Source organism: Lepidochelys kempii, chromosome 6 (genome assembly GCF_965140265.1).
Source record: "Lepidochelys kempii isolate rLepKem1 chromosome 6, rLepKem1.hap2, whole genome shotgun sequence".
Taxonomy (NCBI): Eukaryota; Metazoa; Chordata; order Testudines; family Cheloniidae; genus Lepidochelys; species Lepidochelys kempii.
Genome location: NC_133261.1, coordinates 46,561,134 through 46,585,751, shown reverse-complemented (window position 1 = coordinate 46,585,751; position 24,618 = coordinate 46,561,134). Strand labels below are relative to the sequence as shown.

Genomic DNA, 24,618 nt, shown 5'->3' with positions numbered 1-24,618 from the left:
TAAATACAGAGAGCCAGGTTTTCCTAGACTTTGCAAAACAGAATAAGAAAAAGAGGTCAGATTTCATGCCTGCCAACCTGGATAGTGTTCTTTTTTTTTTTAAGGTTCCTTATGTTTTTTTTAGTTCAGAGCACCATGCAGGAGGAGAAAAGGACAATAGTCAGTAAAACTGTGGCTGACAGATTTGCTGGCAAGAATTTGCAAAATTAAGGAAATAAGAAAGCAAAAATGTAGGCTGAATCTGGGGAGGGAGGGAAAGAGATGTTTCCTAACAATGAGGCCTAACAGACCCTAGAAGTATCTCCCAAAGGCAGTGGTGAGAGCTCTGTTGCTTGAGACATTATGAAACTTGAATGGCTGAAACACCATAAAAAATACAGTAAGGAACAATTTGGTCCGGACAGGGAGATAGACTAGGTAGTTTGGTAAACCTTTTCTGTCACTAACCGCTAAATGTCTATAAAAATGTCTAGAAACATTTTAATCAAGTGCAGTGGGTTTTTTTTAATTTCATCAGCTGAATATCCTCTTTTATAATAATCAAGGTTAAATCATATTAGCGTTGGAGCATGTGAAAGAAACGAGAGTAACAATTCTATAGAACAGATTGTTCCATTCAATTCCAAACAAAAGCAATGTAGAAATTAATGTACAACAGCAATTTTAAGCATTCAGGAAATTAGCTGGTACAGGACAAACCTAATCCAATCATATTTTACAATGAAGAGGTTTAAAATAGTTATGGAATCACAGTGGGAGTAGGGACACTCACATTTCTTCTAACAGTTGATTTATATGCCCCTGTGACACAGGTAACTTAATTCTTCTATTAAGCCATTCATGAGTTATCAGCTCTCTCCTCACACATGACCTCATGTACTATGTATAAAGTGGCAGTTATTTTCTGACTCCCATGCAAATTCTTAGACTTAATTCTTTTTTTTTTTTTAATGGAGGAGGCTACTACTCTCAGATGCTATCCTAATAACAAGAGGTAAAAGCATTGTCCTGGAGACTGAATCCATAATGACAGCTGATCCTGGTGTGACAAAATTCTATGGTTCAAGCACTTTGCCTGTACTTATAAGAATCACCAATCTACCATGTTTTTTAAGTGATAGCAGTGAGTATCACTTTACCTGTGTGACCTGAACATTTGACCTGTACTATAGTTCTGCAGACTGAATTCAAATTACCAGTGTAACCCTTAGTTTGACAGAAGGTAGCACTATCTGCTGTTCTATGATCAAATAATGAAATAACCTATGTCCCATTCAAGTTCATTTGCTACCTTCCTCTACTATGAAGGACTGCTGCCAAACTGGCGAGGACATGATCTGGGGACCTATATGGGAGATGCAGACTCTTAGGGTCTATGGAACACAGTACTAGCATATAGGAATGTTTTTGGATGGTGGTTAAAAAACTGTGCTGGTCCATTGTCGGCAGAAGAGAAATATACTGGCCATGGGATCCATTGCAATCCCATGGCTGAAATAGCAGCCAGAGAGCAGTTCCATAACCTAGAAGATTTCTACCTGCATCCTCTGTGGAAATCTTCAACAGCAGATTAATTGGACTCTGAAGCCAGAGTGAGATTTGATCCATGATTTAATATGGGAAAGGGATTACAGGTATGGATGCAGTGGTACCCTAAAATCTAAGTGTACTAGAAATTGTCAAACTAGTTTATGCCTTGGATTATCTTGTCCAATGGCCTGTCTCTGAGAGTGGTTGGCACAAGGGAGCCACACTGATTTTGTGTGTTAGACTTTGTGATGAATCTGTACCTTGATATGGCTATGGTACCTTTTAAGGTCTTTGCTTTTCCTGCCGATGGAACTATTCAAACTCCTTCTAGAATGCACAACCATAGTGGGAGTCGACAGCATGTGAGACTTGGACCTTTTCTTGTCTCCTCTGGATTGTTTGCCTACGTTTATTTTTTTAGGTTGTCTACTTCCATTCCTACAACTCTGTCATCCGCTTCTTGAAGCAGAGATACACCAGTCAGTGAACACCATTTTATTAGACTGACTTTAAGTTATTAAGCAGTGGAACAAGCTTTCACAGGAAACCTGTTGACCTTTTTGTCAGTTAAAGAAGACATTTTTAAGTTTTATGTGAATTGTGATAGCGCCTTACTCAGGTGTGTGTGGGTGGGGTGGGGGGAATTCCCACAGATGTCATTCCCTTGGCAGGTACATTTATGTTAACTGCACAATTAGATGTAAAAATTCCAGAAACAACAATGACATTAAATTCTGTAAAAATCTGAGACAGACAGAAATATTGGACCTGACTATACTGAAAAAGACAGTAGGAAAAGGAGTATGTGCTGCAAGATAAAGCAGTCATGGCTAAGAGCTTCTTTAGGCATCCAGTAGGAAAGCAGAGAAGATGCAGAGTGTATGTATAAATAATGAAGCTGAGCAGTGTGAAAAAGGATAATGTAATCTGTCAGGAATTCCATATTAAAGACCACATCTCGCAAGGTAGATCTGAAAAGTACATTTTGCCCTTAAGTGCATGGGACCAGATTTTTCCATCAGTCTGCATTTAAATAGTGGAAAAAGCTGTAGGGATTGGGGTGCTTTTTATAGATACTTGATAGCATCGATTTCAAGACTGCACCTTTAAGAAACAAATACGGATTCATTGCTCTAGGTGATGTCTTTAATGTGTGGACAGCTAGAGAAAAATATCTTAAATATCCTAACTGTTTACATATTCACAAGTGGAGTTTAGTTTTCTGGATGGTCGATAACATGTTTGTGGGCATTGCAAACCCATGCATTTAGCCATCTTCTCTCACCCACATATTGTACTGTAGGAAGACATTTTACTCTCTCTTATCAGGTATGGTCATTTAGGTTGAGATTTTCAAATCCTCCTAAAGAGTTAGGAGGCCCAGTTATCAATTAATTTTAATGGGAATCGTGCATCTAAATTCCTCAGACAGATTTAAAACCTCAGCCTTTTATCCTATTCATCATTGTTGAAAAAAAAAAGTTACTGATAGTCACAGGTGGGTTTTACACAACAACAATCTTAACAAGGGGGATACATATGTATTGTAACAAGTCAAGTTATTACCTAGAAAATAATTATGGTGACCCTGGTTCTGCATTGCCTTGCAGCCTGTATAATCATTACACTGTTCCAAAGTTAATGGAAAATGCTAATAGATCAGACTAGGAGCATTGAAATGACTACACATGTTACAAGGCAGTGGACAAATCAGAATCTGTTAAAGGTACAAATCTGGAAAAACAAAATTTCTTATGAATGTATCTTAGAAAATGGAAATGTGTCCAATTTGTGATGGTTAACTAAAAAAAATTAAGTGTGCCAGCAGGTAATATAATAAAGTATTTTCATTAAAAAGGTCAATAAAACAGATGACAAATTTTAAAGGAGAAGCAGGTCATATGACAAAACTACATTAAATGCAAAGTTTGAGGTGTCAGTTATGACATTAGCATCAAGGACCCATGATGCTGATTTAGGAGAGCACTCTATTCAGGGCAGTATTTAAGCACATGCTTAAGTCTCATTTAATTATAGTTACGCATATGTTTTTATGCTGCTCCGAATAAGGGCCCATATTATTTTCCATGTGTCATGTCAATTTCAGACTTAAATGAAATCAGGAAAACCTCGTGGAAATGTTTGTAATCTAGGAAATGATTCTCACTATCTGATCATTCTTTAAAGTGATCAAAGATGTACCATTTTCCTCCCACAAACTCAAAAGGCTGAAAATGTGTTTTGACTTTGAAAAGTGACACTCTAAACATGACATTGTAGGGTTCTGTGTGGATTATGTCTCAATGATTTCCATTATCAAATGTGCTCACTTTACAAGTACAAAGATGTTTTTCCCCAACGGCCAGCCTTGCAAATTCAGCCTGGGAATTCCAAATCAAGCTAAATTATTTTCTTCTTGCGTATCATCATATCAAATTTCATCAAGCCAAACTATGTCCACATATAAACCTCTGCCGCTAACTGCCTTCTAATCCTTGCTTCAGTGACATCTGTGCATTCCTATGGCTTTCAAGTGTAAGTAATCAGAATTTAGTCAACAATCCTGTTCATGATGCTCTACCTAGATAGTATCTAGTTCACTCCACTCTTGGGTCTGCTTGAATAACAAATGTTTAGATTTTTTTAAAGTCAACAGGTATGACCCTGTATACATACAGGGAGCAGATCTCTTACATACAAAGGAGCCATCTTCTATAGAACTGCAGCTTTAAAATATAAATTGTGCAAGTAAGGTTTGTAAATTAAAACTCATGGGTTTAGATGGTGCCTGAAATGTAGCTATTGCCATTAATTTCTTCTCCAAAAGAACCATGCTATTTGATGAAAGAACCATACAGCTGACTCTTAGAACTTTTCTGCGTGGATGGGGACACCAGGAAAGTTAATCCAAATAACTAAAAGTGTGAATTTAAAGTGGATTAGTTAATTTGGCTTAATTTTCCATGTGTCCGAATAGACAAGTCCTAAATTGACTTAGGTATTGTTTTAATGGGCTGAAGTTCATATTCCAATTTTCTATTTTAAGTCAGCTTTGCAGTAAGGGTACTTTATGTACACAGAATAAAATAAAATAAAAATGATTTATAGAAGGTCTATTTCAAAGACAGGCTTTGTTTTCCCCCTGGGTTTACAAATCAATTTTTCTTTGTCTTAACATTACACGTATTATTCAGTAAGAAGCAAATTCAAACCTGATTTTGAAGACTAAAAGCCCAGTTTATAAAATTTAAGAAAATAACAGTCAGAGGTGGAGTGATGTCCAGAGAAACAAATCTCTTAATTACAAGTCACCTGTTTCCACCACATTCTGAAAACTAGGATCTGTAGAAATTTTGAAATATAATTTAGACATGTCAGTAGGAATCATGAAAAGTCCAAATAGCTGTGACAAGTTTAATGCTGTTTGAGAATAACATTCCATGGCAATAAGATGACACTTGAATTTAGAGAGCCCCCAGATCAATATACTGAGGACAGAAACTAAACAATTGCAATTACCATGATTCAAATGACTTCCAGAGGTTGGAATATTGCCAAATGCCATTGCTGTGTTTGCCTTCATTAATATAAAGTCTGCATACTCCCCGGAACACTGAAAAATGATATTTTATGTCTTCAAACTTGTCTTATTAATTTTATCAGCTATAAATTGGGATTTAGATTTGTTAATGAAAATGCCACACCATACTAAAGAAAAAACATCTATATACATTCTGTACAAACTTGTAAGTACAAAACTTCAGGTATTTCTTTTAAAAACATGCCTGCTAAAATGAGAGATGTATATTATAATTCCAGTTGTGTAGTACTTATGCTAGTCATGCAAATTTATTTTGCAGAACAGAATAACGGGACATCCAGTGGGCCAGATAAAATCCTGGTACAACTCTGTACAACACAATAGATTTATACCAAGGGATGGAGTTAGCCCACTGTGTCCTCACAATTGTAGTGTCTGATACTGTAAGGTGAGGAGGGACTCCAGAGAGGTGTTGAGAATCTTCAAGTCCTATTGGAGTTAATGGAGGTTGAGGGAATTCAGTATTGTGGCAGGCTGCCGCTATGATCTGGCTTGTTCCAGATGGCCCTTTTTGCCTGCCTCCCCCAAGACTTGCAGCAAAGTCTTTCAAACAAACAAAACTCAGAAGAAAACCCTTCATAACTAAGCCATTTCCTCCCAGGCATCTCTAATAGTTTTCCAATCTTCTTCCACAGCTTGGAGGTCAGGGTCAAAAACACCTCAGTCCTTTTCTTCCGTGTTACGAGAGATTAGCAGGCCAATAATCCTTCTCCTGCTAGTCTCTCCCCTATTATGAGACCCCGCAATGAGTGACGGTCTCAGAGCTGGGCCCAAGCCTGAGCCCAAATGTCTACACTGGAGTCTTATAGCCCTGCTGTACAGACATACTGTATAAGACCCTGGGTCCTTAAAGAAATAATAGCCTTTTTCCTCTGCAGATGGTTCCCTTGTAAGCTTGGAATTTGCACTGAAAGGTTTGATAAATCTTGTGCTATTGTTAAAACAGAAGTACTAGCCTCCACACCTTTTTAACCCCATGCATTTTTCCCCTTTGACTCAAATTTTCCTGACTGGTATTGCTGTTACATTTTTTAAAAAACACACAAACATTTAATCATTTGTCCATTTTTTAAAAAAGTATCAAAATGTCCGTATTAGAGTAGGGTGAATAGTATGACCAAAAAAAATAAAGCTTCAAATATCCATTTGGATTTTTCGTTGATTTAGTTTCAGATATAGTTGGTCTCATTTTCTGTTTACTTTCCCAAGAGCATGAAAGGAATCAAGTTTTACTAGCCACAAATATGCCAAAATAAATGTTAATCTCATATATTCCGATATTGAGAAAAAGCAAATTTTGTACTCACCTCCGGCAAGGACTCTTATCATGTTATTTTGGTCCCAATTCAGGAAAGCATCCCTATTCAGCAGTGGCATTTAAGTACATGCTTAAATCTCTGAGTGTATGTTTAAACTGAAGCATACATTTGATTGCTTTCTTTAATTGGGAATGAGAAGAGTTACATTCATCCAATCAGGGAACAGGGAACAACCATGTGACTTATATGACCAATTACAATGAAGAGCTGGAATTTCAAATCTCCATTGATATAAGAATACAGCTTTCTTGGAAAAAACCTTTGGAATAATTTTGAAAAACTAATAAAATTGGAAAAGCCAAGATCTTTTCACAGACATTCCTTGAATTGGAAAAGAGGTGAAATTTACTACAAATATTATTTCATTTTTGATCTAATTGTCTTTTAATCTATATGGGGAGATGGAAATTCAGTAATCAGTCTGTTACACATGGGAAAGAAAATCACAAAATTGGACTTTAGAGAGAAGGATGCAGTTTTAGCTCTTGATATGAGCTGTTTAGGGAGGAGTAGGAAGTATACCACTCAGATGGAAATTATTGAAAACTTTACACTTAATGTAGCTAGGAGCCAGCATTTAGGGATAGTGGACGAATCTTGATTACTGTAAGGGCAATCTGAGATCCTTGGCACCACACACAACAGGTTCCCCCACAGCTCTTCCACCATAGCCCCATACCTGGTGTGAAAATGGCAGGGTGGTGTCTTCTTTGCCCAGAAACTCTCCTACTGTTGTAGACCCTGTTGATCTCTACTCTATTGCACTCCCAGAGAGCAGAAAGCCTTAAGAACATAAGAATGGCTATACTGGGTCAGACCAAAGGTCCATCCAGCCCAGTATGCTGTCTACCAATGGTGGCCAATGCCAGGTGCCCCAGAGGGAGTGAACTTAATAGGTGATCTCTCTCCTGCCATCCATCTCCACCCTCTGACAAACAGAGGCTAGGGACACCATTCCTTACCCATCCTGGCTAATAGCCATTAATGGACTTAACCTCCATGAATTTATCCAGTTCTCTTTTAAACCCTGTTATTGTCCTAGCCTTCACAACCTCCTCACTCAAGGAGTTCCACAGGTTGACTGTGCGCTGAGTGAAGAAGAACTTCCTTTTGTTTGTTTTAAACCTGCTACCCATTAATTTCATTTGGTGGCCCCTAGTTCTTATATTATGGGAACAAGTAAATAACTTTTCCTTATTCACTTTCTCCACACCACTCATGATTTCATATACCTCTATCATATCCCCCCCTTAGTCTCCTCTTTTCCAAGCTGAAAAGTCCTAGTCTCTTTAATCTCTCCTCATATGGGACCTGTTCCAAACCCCTAATCATTTTAGTTGCCTTTTTCTGAACCTTTTCTAATGCCAGTATATCTTTTTTGAGATGAGGGGACCACAACTGTACACAGTATTCAAGATGTGGGCTTACCATGGATTTATATAAGGGCAATAAAATATTCTCCATCTTATTTCTCTATTCCTTTTTTAATGATTCCTTGATTGCCTTCATTGCAGAAGCACTGGGATGGAGGGAGATACCCTTTTACCTTCTCTCCACCTGCACTAGTGTGGAGATAATTTGGACCTTTATTTTGAAAAAAGATTACTGAGGGCCTCAGGGATTATTGTCGAAGTTCTCTCTCTAATCCCAGATTTTCCAAACTATTTCCTCCTCCTCACTTCCTGTCTATCATGACAATATTCAGTTCTACAGGCAAAAATATATTCCAGTGAAGACCCAAACATGTTAGGCCATCAGGCAACCATGCCAATCAACACTGCAAAGTACATGTCCTTTTCCCTTGTGAAAGAAGACTGATTTCACCCTTTGACTCACTTCGAAAGGTTGATTGTTAGGAGAAACTGATTCCTGCTCTGGAGTGTTTTGTTATCTACTGTATGAGAGAAACAATGCACAAAGAAATTGTAGTGTATGTATGTATTGTTATTAGCTGGAGTTTGATTAATTTAAGTAAGTGAATATCAGAACACATAAGACAATACAGTGAAACTTATCTTAAGTGACAACCCAAGGGAAAGTGTAATTGGTGGCCTAGTAGAGATGGCTTATGTGGCAGGGTGCTGATAGGAAAGCCCTTAATCAGCTCCTGCCACCCCAGCCTCAGTCATGGGGTATGGATTGGGGCTGGGTAAATAGCCAGTGCTTGCCTGGGAACTGCCCACACCTGCCAGCCTCATTAGCAGAAGCTAAAAGGCTGAGGGGAGGGGGAGGAGCTGAAGCTGAGACCAGGAGGGAAAGGTGAGGCTCAGAGGGAGGAAAGAGCCTACTAGTCCGTTGCTGGTCAGGCCTGTGTGAGACCAAGCCATGTAAATAGCCGTAAACTGGTGGTGGGAACGGACACAAACTAAAGAGCACATGTGTTGCACCAGCTTGGAGCGTTCCTGAGTCTTTAAGGAGCAGGGCAAAGGGTCTGAATCCAGTGGGGCATGGCATGCAACCTGTCACATGTGGGGGCTTGTCCAGAACTCGAAGCCACCACCATGGAGTGGCAACCCAAGCATGGAGGGAACTGTGCAGTGGCTCGCAAAGCAGCAAGAGGAACTGCAGAAAACCCTGCAGGCCTTTCAGCAATTCCACCAGGCCAAGAGACCGGCCTTTCTCGCTTGGTAGGCAGAGCAACAAAAGACTCTCCAGGACTTCATCAGGGAGCAGGCCAGTGCACAGCAGCAGCTCCGGCAGTGGTTGGTGAGTCCTCCGGGAGGTAATGGCAACTGCACGCCAGGGCTGGGTCTCTGTAAGATGGGCCCCGCTGATGGCCCTGATGCCTTCCTGTGCACTTTTGAATGGTTAGCCATGGACGCCAGATGGGACAAGGTGATGTGGGCCCTAAGACTAGCCCCCTATCTGGCCAGAGAGGCGCAGGCTGCCTACATGATTCTAACTAATGGACAGGCCAAAGATTATGAGGCAGTGAAAACAGCAGTCCTGGACTGGATGGGACTGTCAGCCAAAAAGTACCGGCAGAAGTTTCGGGTGGCACAGTGGACAGGGGGTTTGTGGCCCCATGCTTTTGCCCAGAAGATCACGGACTGAGCCATGTGGTGGTCAAGGCCCAATACCCAAATGGTAGGAGAGATAATGGACCAGGTGATCTTAGAATAATTTGTGCATGGCTTCCTGGAAAATGTGCAAGTCTGGGTCCGGCAGCACCAGCCAAATACGATAGAGGCCACTGTCAAACTGACTAAGGAATATGTGGAGGTGGACTTTCCTTGTAAAGAGGGGCAGACGGACTGGGACCTGGAGTGGGGAAAGAAACCCTGAGAACTTCCCCTCAGGAGAAGAAAAAGAAAGAGGAGGTTAAGGGGGCCTGTAGTCACCCGGGGCAGTTGGTCTACTGGCGATGTGGGCGGCAGGGACACAAATGTTGGGACTGCCAAGAAATGGAATGTGGGCTAGCCAGATTTTGTGGCTGGACAAATGGTGGTGGGAAGAAGCTGGGGCAAGGACTGGTCACCATCCTCATGTAGATGGAGAGGAAGCCCAGAGGGGCTCAGTGGACCCAGCTTCAGCCCACACTCTCCTTCAAAGACTAGTTGAAGTTGTCCCCTGCAATTATTTGGAATCCCAGACCTGTGGATCCTCCCCTTAGGCTGGGGGAGGTCCTTTAGTAGTGGATGGGCTCTGCCTGCCCACTTCCTGGATAGAAACAGGACCCTCCTTCAGAGAGGGCTGATGAAGCCACAATGGTTTATCCCTGGGGTGTAAATGATGCTCAAGTGAATCCATGGGGATTGGAGGCCTTGCCCCGTGGCCCAGGTGCCCCTGGAGGTCAGGGACCAGTTTGCCTGGCAACAGGTGAGGGTGGTAGAGGAGTTGCTGTACCCCATGGTCCTGGGGACAGCCTGGGGCCTCATCCCAAAGGGGAAAGGAGGCTGTGGGAGGGGGCCCTCCATCAGGAAGAGTGGGGAGACCCCATTGAAGGGAGGGGGAACCCCTACATCCCTCAGCCCCGGTGAGGGGGAGGACCCAGGTCCCCTGAGGACAGAGCAAAATCCTAGACGACAAAGCCTGAGTGAAGACAGAAGAGAGGGAGAGAGCGAGGGATCGAAGGAATGCCCCACTATTGAACCCCCCCCCCACCGGGAAGGAAGTCTGAGGACCCTGGGGGAAGGCCCCAGGGAATGCCTGGAGGTGGAATCTCCAGGAGGGGAGAGCCAGACTCCCCTGGGCCAGACAACTGTGCCTGAGGCCCCGGGTGGCCGGGGCAAGGTCCAGACCCACCTGGCTTCCCTGCCGGACAACAAGAGGGAGCAGCCAGTAGAGCAACCAAAAGGCTGTGACTGGTGCGAGGACCAGTGGGTAGCTGTAGACCTGTGGGGCAGTCCACCCCCTTCCCAGTGTGCCTTTTGTGGCTGGGGGATGGACAAATCCCATTACAAAGCCCCCAGGGACCTCCTTGAGGCAACCTCCAGAGCAGGGGAAGAAGGGGCCAAACCAGGCCCGCTCTGGCGGTTGCTTAAGGGGGGAGGTGTGTGGCAGGGTGCTGCTAGGAAAGCCCTGAATCAGCTCCTGCCACCCCAGCCCCAATCAGGAGGAATGGATTGGGACTGGGTGAATAACCAGTGCTTGCCTGGGAACTGCCCCCACCTGCCAGCCTCATTAGCAGGAGCGAAAAGGCTGGGAAGAAGTGGAAGGGGGCAGAGGGCAGAGACCAGGAGGGAAAGGTCAGGCTCAGAAGGAGGAAAGAGCCTACTCATCTGTTGCTGGTCAGGCCTGTGTGAGGCCAAGCCATGTAAATAGCCTGTAAATAGTGGGAAACTGGTGGTGGGAACGGACACAAACTAAAGAGCGTGGGTGTTGCACCAGCTTGGAGCATCCCTGAGTCTTTAAGGAGCGGGGGGCCAAGGGGCCAAATCCAACGGTGCATGATGTGCATGCCGTTACACCTAAAACTGAAAGTTGAACAAAATGGTAACGGAAAACTCATGAGGATACTTTTAATAGGTTGCTTACGATGAGTAGATAACCTGCTGCTGGTGCTTCTTAGTGCATGTTTCACTGTAAACAAGGGTATGACATAGGGATGCCAAAAGAGCATAATATGCTGTTCCTGATGCTTTTAGAGGAATGAAAACAACAATCTTCTTAATGAAACTAGCCAATTGCTGTAAGCAGAAGAAATTCCTTTATTGCTGTCTGCTCATCAAGAAATTAAAGTGGGAAGCATTCTCTGCAGCTTGTCAAGTTGATTACACATAATGGTCCTATTGCCACGGATGCGGGACAAGTATTTAATACTGATGCAGACCTTGTTAAAAATCGCAGGTAGTTATGATAAAAAAATGTAGGTATTTCGGCATAACATTTAAATGAAGGGGATTTTGTTTTCTTTACATTTAGCCGCTAGAATTCTAATATTCAGCAAATAATGAACTAGCTCGGATTTCACTCATCTTTATTTCAAGTGTCTCTCTAGAACAAAACCCCCAAATCTAAACACTGCTGCATGTGGAAATTTCAAAATCCAAGTATTAATATTGCAGCATAAATCCATGGTGGTCTGACTTTATGACTCTTGTTCGTGATAATCCATATTTACCAGTGAAGATAATGGGAGTACTTGTGAGAGAAAATGCTACTCAGTAGGAGTGAGGCTTGCAGAATCAGACCATTTTTGAGTGTAGACTCATAAAACCACAAGATCTCTATGTTCTCCCTTATCATAGATAGGCAATCTTAGGGCTATACCCTGCACAGAGTGCTGTGAATGGATTCTTAACTTATGTTTTCCTTACCACTGCAGATGGCCCACACAGTGAATATCCCAAGAACAGTTTGGAAGGAAAAGTATCTTAAATTAAACAAGGTTAATCTGCAAATTGAGAGGAAGATCACATTAAAGCAAAACTAGAAGGAATTAAATCATATCTTGCTGATGACTGGGTAACTGTTTGTTTGGCATGGTTATGATCTTATTGTTAAAACAGACTCAAACCCCAAAGAATAACTTTTGTACTAGAGCTGGTTGGAAAATTAGTCTTTTCCCCATAGACATTTAATTTCAATTTCTTGGAATTCTTTTTATAACATTTTCAGCCAGAACTGTTGATAAAAAATGAAAATTTCTATCCAGTGCCACATGGAAGTTGCATGTTGGGTTCTTGATGCCTCCATTCTCTTCTGTGGGGTGGATTTCCTGTCTGGATTACTTCTCCCATGATGCAACACAGTCTTCCCTCTTGCTGAGTACAGCAATTCATCATGGAAGATGTAATTTGGAATCCACAGAGAAGAATGGGAGCAGAAGGCACTTGTGGAAAATGTAGGGGTTCTTAGAATGTTGATCTGTACACCAAAATGTACTTTCTGAACAATGAAACAACCATCACTGAAAGGCAAACAGAAACCAGATTGGGTCCCAAAAGAATGTAAGATGGATTTGTTCTTTTCCTGTACATAGAGAAGGAAGTCTACCTAACTCAGTTGGCAGTGAATCATGTGATTAGATGAGTCTAAAAATGTGTGTAGGCTGTTTTAAATTATTTTAATCTGATTGTTGTTCCTTTTGCTAATAAACCTACATATTCAAGAAGGTTGTTGGTTACTATTTCACTGTCCTAGGGTTCCCAAAAGGTACAAAACTCAGGTGTCAGTTGGACCTGCACAGTAATAAGCAGGTGGCAAAAATGGGGTGTTGTATCCAGATCCTGGACTAATAGTGGGAGAACTGTGAAATTTCCCCCCCAGACAGGCAAGGGCAGAAGGCCTAGTATCTGATGGGGGGCACTCAGAGACTAGCAAGGGGAAAGATTTGCAACCAGTAACAACCTGTAACCATGACACATTCACAATATAACTCATGTGAGGCACTGTAATGGCATTTCTAAATAGCAATTTTTGCTTTTCGGATTTTTTTTTTTTCATTTGTAGGTGTTTGGTGGTTCAGTTAAAAGTAAAAATGTTTCAAAGAGAGACAAGGTGGTGAGGTAATATCTTTTACTGGACCAACTTTTCTTGGTGAAAGAGGCAAAGTTTTGAGCTACACAGAATTCGTCAGGTCTGCTAGACCTACCAGACCTGAAGAAGAGCTCTCTCTGTACCTTGAAAGCTTGTCTCTTTCACCAACAGAAGTTGGTCCAGTAAAAGAGATTACCTCACCCACCTTGTCTCTCTAATATCCTGGAACCAACATAGCTACAACAATACTGAAAACGAAATATTTCATAGAATGCAGATGCTTTTCACTTTTTTTTGGTTTTGTTCTATTTTCCATTGAAAAAGTTCAGTGGAAAAATTTTTAACCAGCCGTCGTTTGTATAGTCTATGCATCAACTACTTAGGCTTTCAGGGTTTCCACATCACTTTTTGCAGGTTAACAGAATCCATCATTCCTCTCAATCTCTGTAGCCACCCTTCTCAGCGCTGGATTTTGTTTGTCAGGGAATTAGTTCAGCTATTCTAAGTTCTCTGTGAAGATTAGGTGTGACTTCCCTGCAATAACATCCTATCCACAAAGTAAACTATTGTATTACTATAGGGAATCTGTTTACTCCAAGTTTCTTTCATACACTAACTTTTTTGCCTTCATCCTCAGCATCCCTGTGGATTTGTTGGTACCAGAGTGCATTCTCCCCTTCTATGCACCACAGCTGAAGCAGCAACGATGCATCTTCATAGGAATTTCTTTACAGCATGTCCTTGTCAACCTCCCACTCTCACAGCTGCTGTCACTGGTACCATCTGGCATATAATTAAACTAGTCTCTCTTCCTCACTGGCATAGCTCCAGGCTCTCCCAATGCTATGAGTGTGGCTTCAAGCACCTTCCTTTTTATTTTTGTAGTTTCATGTTTACTTTAATTTTCCACGTGAATTTTGGCACTTGTGAAAGGTACTGGATTGGCAGCCTTTTTTATTTTTTGTTTGTTTTGCTTTGTTGTTTTATTCTTGGATTAAGCACAGCACAGGCAGTTATAAGGATGGGTTACACCACTCTGCCCAACAAATGTGCTTTAACCCTTCCCTGGCTGGAAATTACTTCTGGGACAGAAAGGGTAGTTCGGTCTCCAAGCTCATTCAATCCTTGATTTTCAGACAAGATTGTCAAGTAGTGGTTTTTGTGGTGACTCATGTGGTGTTCCAACTGACCTGAGATGACAAACTAATGTCACATAGGCCAGCAAATGGATGGGAACAGCTCTTAAGAGCTTTATCCTGCCTCACTTGAGGTTTTATTAGTTCTGTCTGTCACCGTAGTATCTGAACACATAACAGTAAGTTACATGCTCTAAGTCACTACTGATAAGAGCTGGATCTGATGCAAATAAAACGAAGCCTCTATAAATGTCCTTTATCCGTTCTGTCCCTACTTTTTGCTTATTGAGTTCACAAAAGAGTGTGGGTGGCTGAATAAGTTGCTCTCCTATTAGTAGAGGGTTGTATGAAACAAACATTAATCTAATGTTTGGGTGGACAAGGGGATGAGCGGAAGCGGGTATTGATTTTATAGGAAATAAAGGATAATTTCATAGCTGTGGCAAATGGTACCCTGGAGATCCACTCCTTTTTGCCCCCATTTTTATATACGTTTAAAAAAATGTTTTTGTTCTATTCTTCTCACATGGAGATACCAGGTTTTCCTTGTTCTAGACCCACAAGTGTGTAGTACTTTTATCCTTCGAAGATATTTGAAATGCTGTTTACTATTGATCTCATATGTGGAAATGGAGGATACAAGTTTTATTGCCAAGAAACTACTTGAGCACGTAAGTTGGAGGCAGTTGTATGAGATGTAGGTTTAATCACTAATTGGATAGTGACCACCTGTCAGCATTACTGTGGCAGGCAGGGTGAAACACCTCAGTGGTTTTCACAGTAGTGACAAGAAATTACAGATGTTATAAGTTTCATTAAAGAGATGGCAGCTCAGATATTTCTACACTGTTTCCCCACAGTCACATCTGTAAAATGTTGGCAAAGTAAGCTAAAGGTATTTGCTCTTGGTGGAACTTCAATTCAGTCGTAGTGTGCTAAACAGTATCAGTAATCTAAAAACTTATAACTGCAGGAAAAAAGACATTTCATTAAAGCTTTGAGATATACCAAGTATCCAAAATCTGATTGGATAGAGCACTTTCTTCCATCCTTCAGGTGGAGTAGATGAGCTGTCCACTGCTAAATTATGAGAGAGCCAATATTTCTCCAAAAATGGCCAGTGCTCTTGATAGATTCAGAAGCCCAATATGGGCCTGATCTGAAGATCACCACTGATTTCAGTGGGCTTTGGATGAGGCCCTAAGATAGTCTTGGTATGTTGCAGGATTGAGACATTTGTTTCTTTGTATGAACTGGTGAACCCAGATCTTGAAAGACATTTAGACACCAAACCCCGCTCTGAGCCTGCCTCACTAACTGGGTAAAAAAAGGTTTAAATTACAGGAGGGAAAATTCAAATATCCTTGGAACATCCTTCCCCCATGAGGATGGTCCAAAATCTCTAACTCTACAAAGTTCAATAATTCCTACTGTGCAAGATCTCACCGGAAAGAAGTATCTCTTTTACTGTCAACTTGTGTAAAATAAAAAGCATTTGTTCCTGCCCATAACAGGAAATAGGTTGCTGTTGGCATGATGGTTTGAGGATTTATGTACACAGATGCAACAGTTTACAGTTTGTCATAAAACATTTCAGTTCCTAAACATGGTGCAAGGGGGAATGGAAATGTATCCTACTTATGATTAATAAAAATTGGATGAACTAAGACTCTGATTTCAAGTACATTGAGAAGACATTTTGAGAGGAATGCCTGTGCTTTCTGTGTTAGACACGGCTATGAAGAACTGGAAAGACAACTGAAAGACATCTTTAAGGAAAGGAGCAATATCCTCCGTCAACTGTCGAAGACCTCAAAAGAACTTGAAAGAATTAAAGTAAACCTGCAGGTTAGATTACCCTTCACTTATCTGTGATACACAATCACTCACTTTGTTTATTAGTATCTATTTGTTACAAACATATTTTCTTTTAACATGAGACTAATTGGTAATTAATGGTAACAATGATGCTTGTTTTACATGTTGTGTGTGCCAGTTTTCAGGAAAACATGGGGCGCATTACACATGCACATGAGTGGATTATGCAGTTTATGAATCCCCAAAATTTTCCTTGGATGCTTTGTTTCATTTGTTCGAAATTGAAGCACTTAATGGAGAAACCATTAGGGAGCAGAATACATTGGAATATGAGAGGAAAAAGATATTTTTTATAGATTGACTCTCTGGAGCTACCCCTTAGTCCCATTAGTGAACAATTACTCACAAAAATAGTCCTATGTTGGCTAGGGAGTGTGATATTTTCAGATTTCTAGCCGACATAGCTATGCCAGCAAAACTTTGTAGTGTAGAGTAAACTTTAGTCTAGCTAGAGTGAGATTGGCCACACTGAAATAACACTACAGAGTGTTAAATAACTCTGCAGCCTATATCTCCTGATGAGCCAGCCAACTGGTGTTAACTGGAGCATGATGGTTCTTTTAACAATTTTGGTGAGAGGACAGGACTCAAGTTAAGGGCAATACTTACTCTACAGTGAAGACAAATCCTCCATGTGAATAAGGGATTTCCAGTCTTGCTTTGGATTTGTTGGCAACCTCAATGTCAAATCTTCACATGACAGGGCAGCAGTCTCTTCATGAGGGAGTCTCTTGACCTAGTGTAAACAATGAGAATAATTCAGACTGGTTATCAGCCAGATTGCTTATTCTGACACTTGCACTGACTTGCAGAGAACTGCATTTATATGAACCACCTGTTATGAATGGGACATATATAACTTCCAACAAGACCACCCCTTGCATTGACTAGTTGAGGGAACAATTCTGGGAAATTATCTCCTCAAACAATTCACAGGACCACACTGTTATCTTTGCGGGGATGTATGGCTCCCTGTATTCCATTCATTGATGATGCTACCTTCTCTGAGCAGTAGTCTGTTGTACGTTTTAAAATGTCAGTCCGCATTATCCTGTCATCCTCTACTGCTATTTTTTATTGTTGAATTTCTTTCTTCACAATTTATATGGGGAACTTGCTTCCTCTTTCTCTTTTTTTTAAAATGAAGTTACTTTAGAACTTGCTATATTCTCATCAAACTGAATGAATAAAAAAGTAGGACTCAGGAAAATTTCTTTTTTCATGTACTTTGAATTTGATGCTGCAGAGACCAGATCTGTGCAAAGAACTCTACTACATACTCTATTAGATCAGTTCTGCTTTAATGTCTCATCCAGCACAGCTGTGTGTGCTGCAGCAAGTGCTGAATTACTGCCGCAGAAGAGCCAAACTATTTCTGCCCTTTTTTTTTCGCAAAAGAGGTCACCATTAATCTTTTCATAGTTGAGTAATATTAAAGATCTTTTTGGTAATCCTCCCTCTCTCCTTTTGTTTCCAGTCTTTGAAAAATGATGAGGCATCTGCCAAAAGTGATGTGCAGAAACTTCTGGAGTTAGGCCAAAAGCAAAGGTAAGCAGCTACCTCCTCCTTTCTTTCCTGTTAACAGACTAAAAACTAGAAGACTAAGGACTTCCATCTTTCCTTTGTTTGAACCAGTAGTACAGCACAGAAGGCATGTCCACTAGCGATCAATCAAGACTGTTAAACAAGGGGAGGGAGGAACAATGCAGGAATGCAGCTAAAATACTAGCTGATATGTAACAGACTTTACTACATAGTTGGTCATTAATAATATTCACAAGGGTTAACATTAGAACTAGATATACATCAAGGAAATTTTGCAGGATAGCTCAGAGCTGGGAACTTATTTTTTCAAGTCGACAAATTTCTGTGCTTAATGTTTTGAAAGTGTTTAGTGAATTGAGTGCCTTATTGAGTCACCATAAGTGGGCCTGATTTTCAAAGGGTGCAATGATCAGCAGGTTTGAAAAATCAGGTCTCTTTAAAATGTCTCAAATTAAAAACCTAATAATTGAGGCACCTAAAATAACCAGTTAGTTATTAGAATTGCTGGCTTTGGAGGTGGGGCATGGGTTCAGACAAAACTCATGAAACTGAGCGCCTAGTTTTGAAAATTCTTACAGGGTAATAATCTGTGACAAGAAGTAAAAAAAAGAATAAATTTGTTGGGGGTAAAATATTCATGTCAAATATTCACTTGAATCTAGTGAATTTGAGACTTTTCCATGACAAGGTATGACAGACCAGCATCCTTAGTCCTAAGTCAATACACAATGACATAGTTCACATGATTCTTACAAATGGAGTCTAGCTGATAAATTGATATGCCAATATAATTTTAACAACAATCAGACCTAGCCAATATGGGGATTATTTTCTCTGAAACAGTATGATGTGTTTAATGCATGTATGTGTCTTAGTTTTATCACAATAAAAATATACATTACAAATTAATCAGACATGACCAGTCTAAGTGCAGCATATATCCCTTTTGTTGTCATACAAAGTGACACTTGAAATCCTGTAATGATTTTATTGCTAGTATTTTGCCCAGTAGTAGTTTTGTAGCATATATTAAAATTAGATTGCTAATAGGGAAGGATTGTGATGAAATGATTTCCCAATCAGCTCTTAAATACCAAAGAAAATTGGGGACAGTTTCAGTGCCCACAGAAGTCAGTGGGGAGTCTTTCCATTTACTTCAATGGGTGTTGGATCAGACCTTCACATGCCTTATAAATGCCAAAGACAGATATTTATGTTAAATGGGGACATTTTAGACCTGTCTGAACTGTGGAGTAGTGGTGTTTAGTTAGTTAACATTTCTAGAGAACTTTAAACATGTAAACATCTATACTATTAAAATATCACCGTTTACCACTAATAACCACCTTGTAGCAAATCAGACACTATTTTTTTATCCTCCAGTTTCTCATGTAGTAAATGTTGGTAAATGTTGCCTTGAAAATCCAATATTAGCTGCTGTAATTGCTAAATATTCTTATATAAATAAGTCTTAACCATGATAACATTAGGCAGTGAACATCACATCTTGGAACTTTTAATACATGAAAAGAAATGTGCTCTTTGCAATGAATTAGTAATTATATAATGTCATTAAAACATAATGAGATGATAAAATGATGATGCAAGTTGAGAGTATCATTGTTCAGTGGTTCAAATTTGCAAATGGTCTCTGAAACATGCACCTAAAACATTTGTGGTTTCATCTTTTTGTGCATGAAAATGCCTCTATTTGTGGATGTAGATCAGCAAACTACAGGTCACTGCCCATTGTGAGTGTAGTTAACTATTTTGTGGATTCAAACAAATGTTTTTGGGGTGCACAAATGGACACACCCATGTAATTTACAAAAATATTTTAGAACCCTTTTGGAGAATTGACTCTAAATCTTCAGTCTTATAATTTGCTCTGTACATGAAGGCTACATCACAAATCCTTCACCCATAATTCAGTTTCTGTGGTAGGGTTTGACAAGCATGCAGCTTCCATGAAGTATTAGCATCAGTGAATTAAAATTGTTAATAAGCTATTTAGTCAATTTTAAATATGCCCTGTTTGCAGATGGGAATATGGAATAAGTCTTTCTGGCCAAAAATGGGTATTCCTCAGACGCACGCACCATTTTGTTCTTTCCATTCCCCTACACGAGACCCCTACCTCAGATCTGTCAATCTATCCACCCAAATGGAATGTCAGTTTTCTTTCCAAGAGAAACATGTACAGCAGTGTGCTTCAGTGGAACAGTTCCTAGACACAGATTATGTGATACATGCAATGTGCTAATGAACAGCCTGGGTTTTTCAATTTCTTCCTTTTTTTTAAAATCCAGGCTTTTATAACACTCTTCAGGAAATACCATGAAAACAAATATTGCGGGTACTCAAATGGTTAATAATTACAAACTCACTGGAGTTGGGTTCTACAGAGGTTATGGAAGTCTAGAAGCCCATATTGACAACATGGCAGGGAATGAAAATTGGCATATAATTAACGCAATGGGTTCTGTGCACCTGCCGTGATATATACCTTTCCCAGAGATTTGTATCTAAGAATAAACCCAAACACTTTCCATCTGATAAGCCGTATATCAGCATAGAAACGTATCTATCTTTACCTTGTCGTAAATCATTCTGTTAGCCTCCCCTCATGGTTTACCTAATGGAGGGCCTCATGTTTTATCTGCCAAGAGCCTGAGGCTATACCCAATCTGCGGTAAATGGAGAATAGTGTAGCTGCCCTCCTGTTAAATAGAAAACCAGCCGGATCAAGATGCTAGGACCCATCATCACTTTGGGCAGCCTTTCAGCATTAAACTCACAATGTACTTTGTTTGTAGAAATGCGGACTGCATTTGCCTTATGGGCTGCACGTTGACTAAGCCTGTTATATAGCATGAATCCAGTAAAGCGTAGGATGCCAGAATCTCAGCTATCAAAATCTCAGCTATCAGAGGGGTAGCCATGTTAGTCTGTATCCACAAAAACAATGAGGAGTCCGGTGGCACCTTAAAGACTAACAGATTTATTTGGGCATAAGCTTTTGTGGATAAAAAATCCACTTTTTCAGATGTATAGAGAGAAAATTACAGATGCAGGCATAAATATACTGACACATGAAGAGAAGGGAGTTACCCTACAAGTGGAGAACCAGTGTTGACGAGGCCAATTCAGTCAGGGTGGATGTGGTGCACTCTCAATAATTGATGAGGAGGTGTCAATACCAAGAGAGGGAAAATTGCTTTTGTAGTGAGCCAGCTACTCCCAGTCCCTATTCAAGCCCAAATTAATGGTGTTACATTTGCAAATTAATTGTAGCTCTGCAGTTTCTCTTTGATGTCTGTTTTTGAAGGGTTTTTTGGTTGAAGTACCAATGTACATGGCAGAGGGGCATTGATGGCATGATGGCACATTCACCTGCACATCTACTAATGTGATGTATTCCATCATGTGCGAGCAACGACCCTCTGATTGAATTGGCCCTGTTAACACTGGTTCCCCGCTAGTAGGGTAACTCTGTTCTCTTCATGTATCAGTATATTTATGCCTGCATCTGTAATTTTCACTCCATGTATCTGAAGAAGTGGTTTTTTTACCCACGAAAGCTTATGCCCAAATAAATCTGTTAGTCTTTAAGATGCCACCGGACTCCTCATTGGTTTTGAGAATCTCAGCTGATACAAGATGAGGTAGCACTGTTGACTTCAATGAAGATGTGCAGATTTACACCATCTGAGGATCTGACCCTAGTGTTCCTCCTTCAGAAGTCCAACTTTAATCCCTACTCTTCTGAGCTCTGTTGTAGTTTTTAAGCTGCGGTAGAAAATGGTTGTCTCCCATGGTGGTCAAGTTCTGTCACTTCAATGTATGTATTGTTAACCCTTCAAAATGACACAAACTTTGTCTATATTAGACAACATTGGAAGTGCTGCTGCTGATGGCTCTCTGGCTTCACCAGCTGTTTCAAGCACTGTTGCAGTTAAATCTGTACTACCCAGAACTCCCAAGGTTTCTAGTACCAGTGTAGATGAGGACTAATATGGTAGATGAGCCAGCAACTCAGGTACTTCTTGCCTCATCATGTACAAACCTCATTCTACACCAGTCAGGCAGTCACTGGGCTAAACTGTCTCCTGCACCTGAGCCCTGCTCAAGGCAGGCAGGGGTTCCAGCTTCCTGATCCTGAGGGTTGGTCTGTGTGAGTGGCATCCCTGATAATGCTGTTAGAATGCTCTAAGATATGTCACTGTTGTAGCAGCACCACAACCCTGGCAGATGTTCTGTGTTGGAGTGAAGGGGGTGGCTAGAGTAAGACTTGTATCAGACATAATTGTGCCAGAAGGGAATTCTCTTGTTCCACAGGAATCCTTGATTGCCATGTGTTGCCAGTTTATGGTCCATTTTCACTTCCTGAACAATGCAAAGGGGCTGGATCTCAGTAGCTAAACTTTCCAAAAATCTCTATATTTTTTGGTGATATTTCTTTTAAACAATTAGACAACTTCTTAAAAGATCCTAGTTTATAATTTGCTTCTAGAAAGAGAACTAGTGGCTTAGGTTTACTAGCTAGAATTTCTCTTTTCTTTAAAAGCAAATATAAACAAGCTCTCGTAGACAGTAGTATATTTCCTTGTTCAAAGTGCTTTTCTTTCCTTGCTTCACTGTTACTGTGACTATTCTTTTCACTAGAAATTACACAATTAACAGATGTTTTGCACATGTTTGTGCTTGATAGATACAAAAAGTAGCTACTTACCATTTTATTTATACATATATTTTGCATCAGCACTGGAGTTCACTGACCCCTTATGATTTTGTTAATAAAACACATAGACACACAACACTCCTGGTTGTTATGCTGCATAATTAAAAGAGTCTGTTTGTTAAACTAAAGTAAACAACAATAACAACCACCACCATATTTCCTAATGGAGAGTAGTGGTGAAGTTTGTGGTTTTTTTTCTTTTCAATGACTTAGGGAAGAAATGAAATCTCTCCAGGAGGCCTTTCAAAAGCAGCTTAATGAGGCAGCTGAGAAAGCAGAAAAACAGCAGGCTACTGTGAGTGATTCTCTGTCCTTTCTTCTGTATTCTTGTTTGTTTCTTCTGTCTTTCTACCCTCCTCCCTTGTGATTTATTTAATCTCAAATAGCTTTGCATGACCAAAGTTATACTTATTTATTTATTATGCACAGTGCTGTGATGACCAAGAAGACCTTAGGCCTTGCTCTAAGGAGGCTGCACCCGAAAGCCCTTTACTCTCCCATATACCACTTTATACTGGTATAATTCCATTGATTTAAGTGGAGTCATACCAGATTGAAAAGAGTGTCCATAAGAATTTAATCAGGCCCCAAAGGTCCAAACTTGATCTTATTAAAATCAGTGGGTGATTTGCCCATTGACTTAAAAAGAAATAGGATCTGGTTCTCAGTATTGTAACCCATGAAGTCAGATGAAAGTCGTCATTAATTTTTGTCTAAACCCTCCATTAACCAGGGACAATTTAATCAATCTTTGTGTGTTACTGTTATTCTGTTGAGCATAAATGGTCAGATTTTACTACTGCATAGAAAATTACAACCGTTTCTCATTTCTCTTGTATAACTGGTTTGCTGCTAGGACATAAATAAGGAAATGTCTCCTATAAATATCAGTACTTAAATAAACAGAACATCTCTGTAAACGTCTGTCTTCAATTGGTCATCAGATAACAGAACATTTTAATACCATTTGAAAGCTGTTTTCCCAGATTTCTTGGTTAACGTCTGTTTCCACCCTGGCTTGAAATACTAGTTGATGATATATTTATTTTATTTATTTAGCCATATCTAATTTATTTTCAGGCTCAAAAGACAAGAATGGGGTGAACATAAGAATAGGGTAAATAAAAAAGGGAATTAAATGATTTTGCAAAGCTTTGCAAACATTTGACAAAATATGATTTTTGGTGAAGGTTGATACTCCTCTTATTTGTATCTGAGCCAGATTGTGAATGCTTGTTTAACAAGATGTGGATTTTATTAAATGGGTTTAGGAATGATCATAGTCTCACTTATGTTAATAGGAAAATTTCTATTGGCTTCAGTGGGAGCAAGATCAGATACTGTGGCCCCAATTCAGCAAGGTACTTAAAGATAGGGTAGTTTTACGGAAGTCAATGGCGCTATTTGTGCTTAAAGTTAAGTGCATGTTTAACTGCATTGCTGAAATGCAGCCTATATCCTTGTCATATTATGTTTTTGAAAATAGAAATAGCTTTGTCCAGATACATATATGGAAGCATTCTGCTGTAAAGAAGAAATAAAGTGCATTTTATAATCAGCAATTAAAAAGCTTCCAAGGCAATATTAATAATATCTGAAAGTACTTTTTCCTCACTGTTCTCTGAAAGCTTGGGAGGGGAATCCATTCCTTTACAAAGCATTGTATCTTCTTTGCCACCTGTTTAGGCATTTATTATTGTTTGAGGGGTTGTTGTGGTTTTTTAATTTTATTTTATTTTTGGAGAGAGAGAACAAAACAACAACAAAAACCCCAACACTTAAGCTTTGCTTTGGGCTAAAAATGAAAAGAATATGCTTAATTTGATTTTTCAGTATAAAAATAAGCAGATCAAAATTAGTCTTGCCAAAGTAGTCATGGCAATGTGTGTCAAGACAATTAAGACAAATTATCAAGATAATCTAGCAATCGTATTAAAATGGGAGTAC

General features: G+C 40.0%; 1 protein-coding gene across 2 annotated transcripts in view; it reads left to right on the top strand.

Annotated features, from left to right (window-relative positions):
* LUZP2 (leucine zipper protein 2) overlaps positions 1-24,618 on the top strand; it is a 332,586-nt gene that overhangs the window by 131,391 nt on the left and 176,577 nt on the right. For both annotated transcript variants that reach the window (XM_073347817.1, XM_073347815.1), the window contains exons 2-4: positions 16,238-16,355; positions 17,863-17,933; positions 22,885-22,966. In XM_073347817.1, coding sequence (XP_073203918.1) covers positions 16,238-16,355; positions 17,863-17,933; positions 22,885-22,966 — 271 coding nt within the window. The remainder of the gene's footprint in view (positions 1-16,237; positions 16,356-17,862; positions 17,934-22,884; positions 22,967-24,618) is intronic.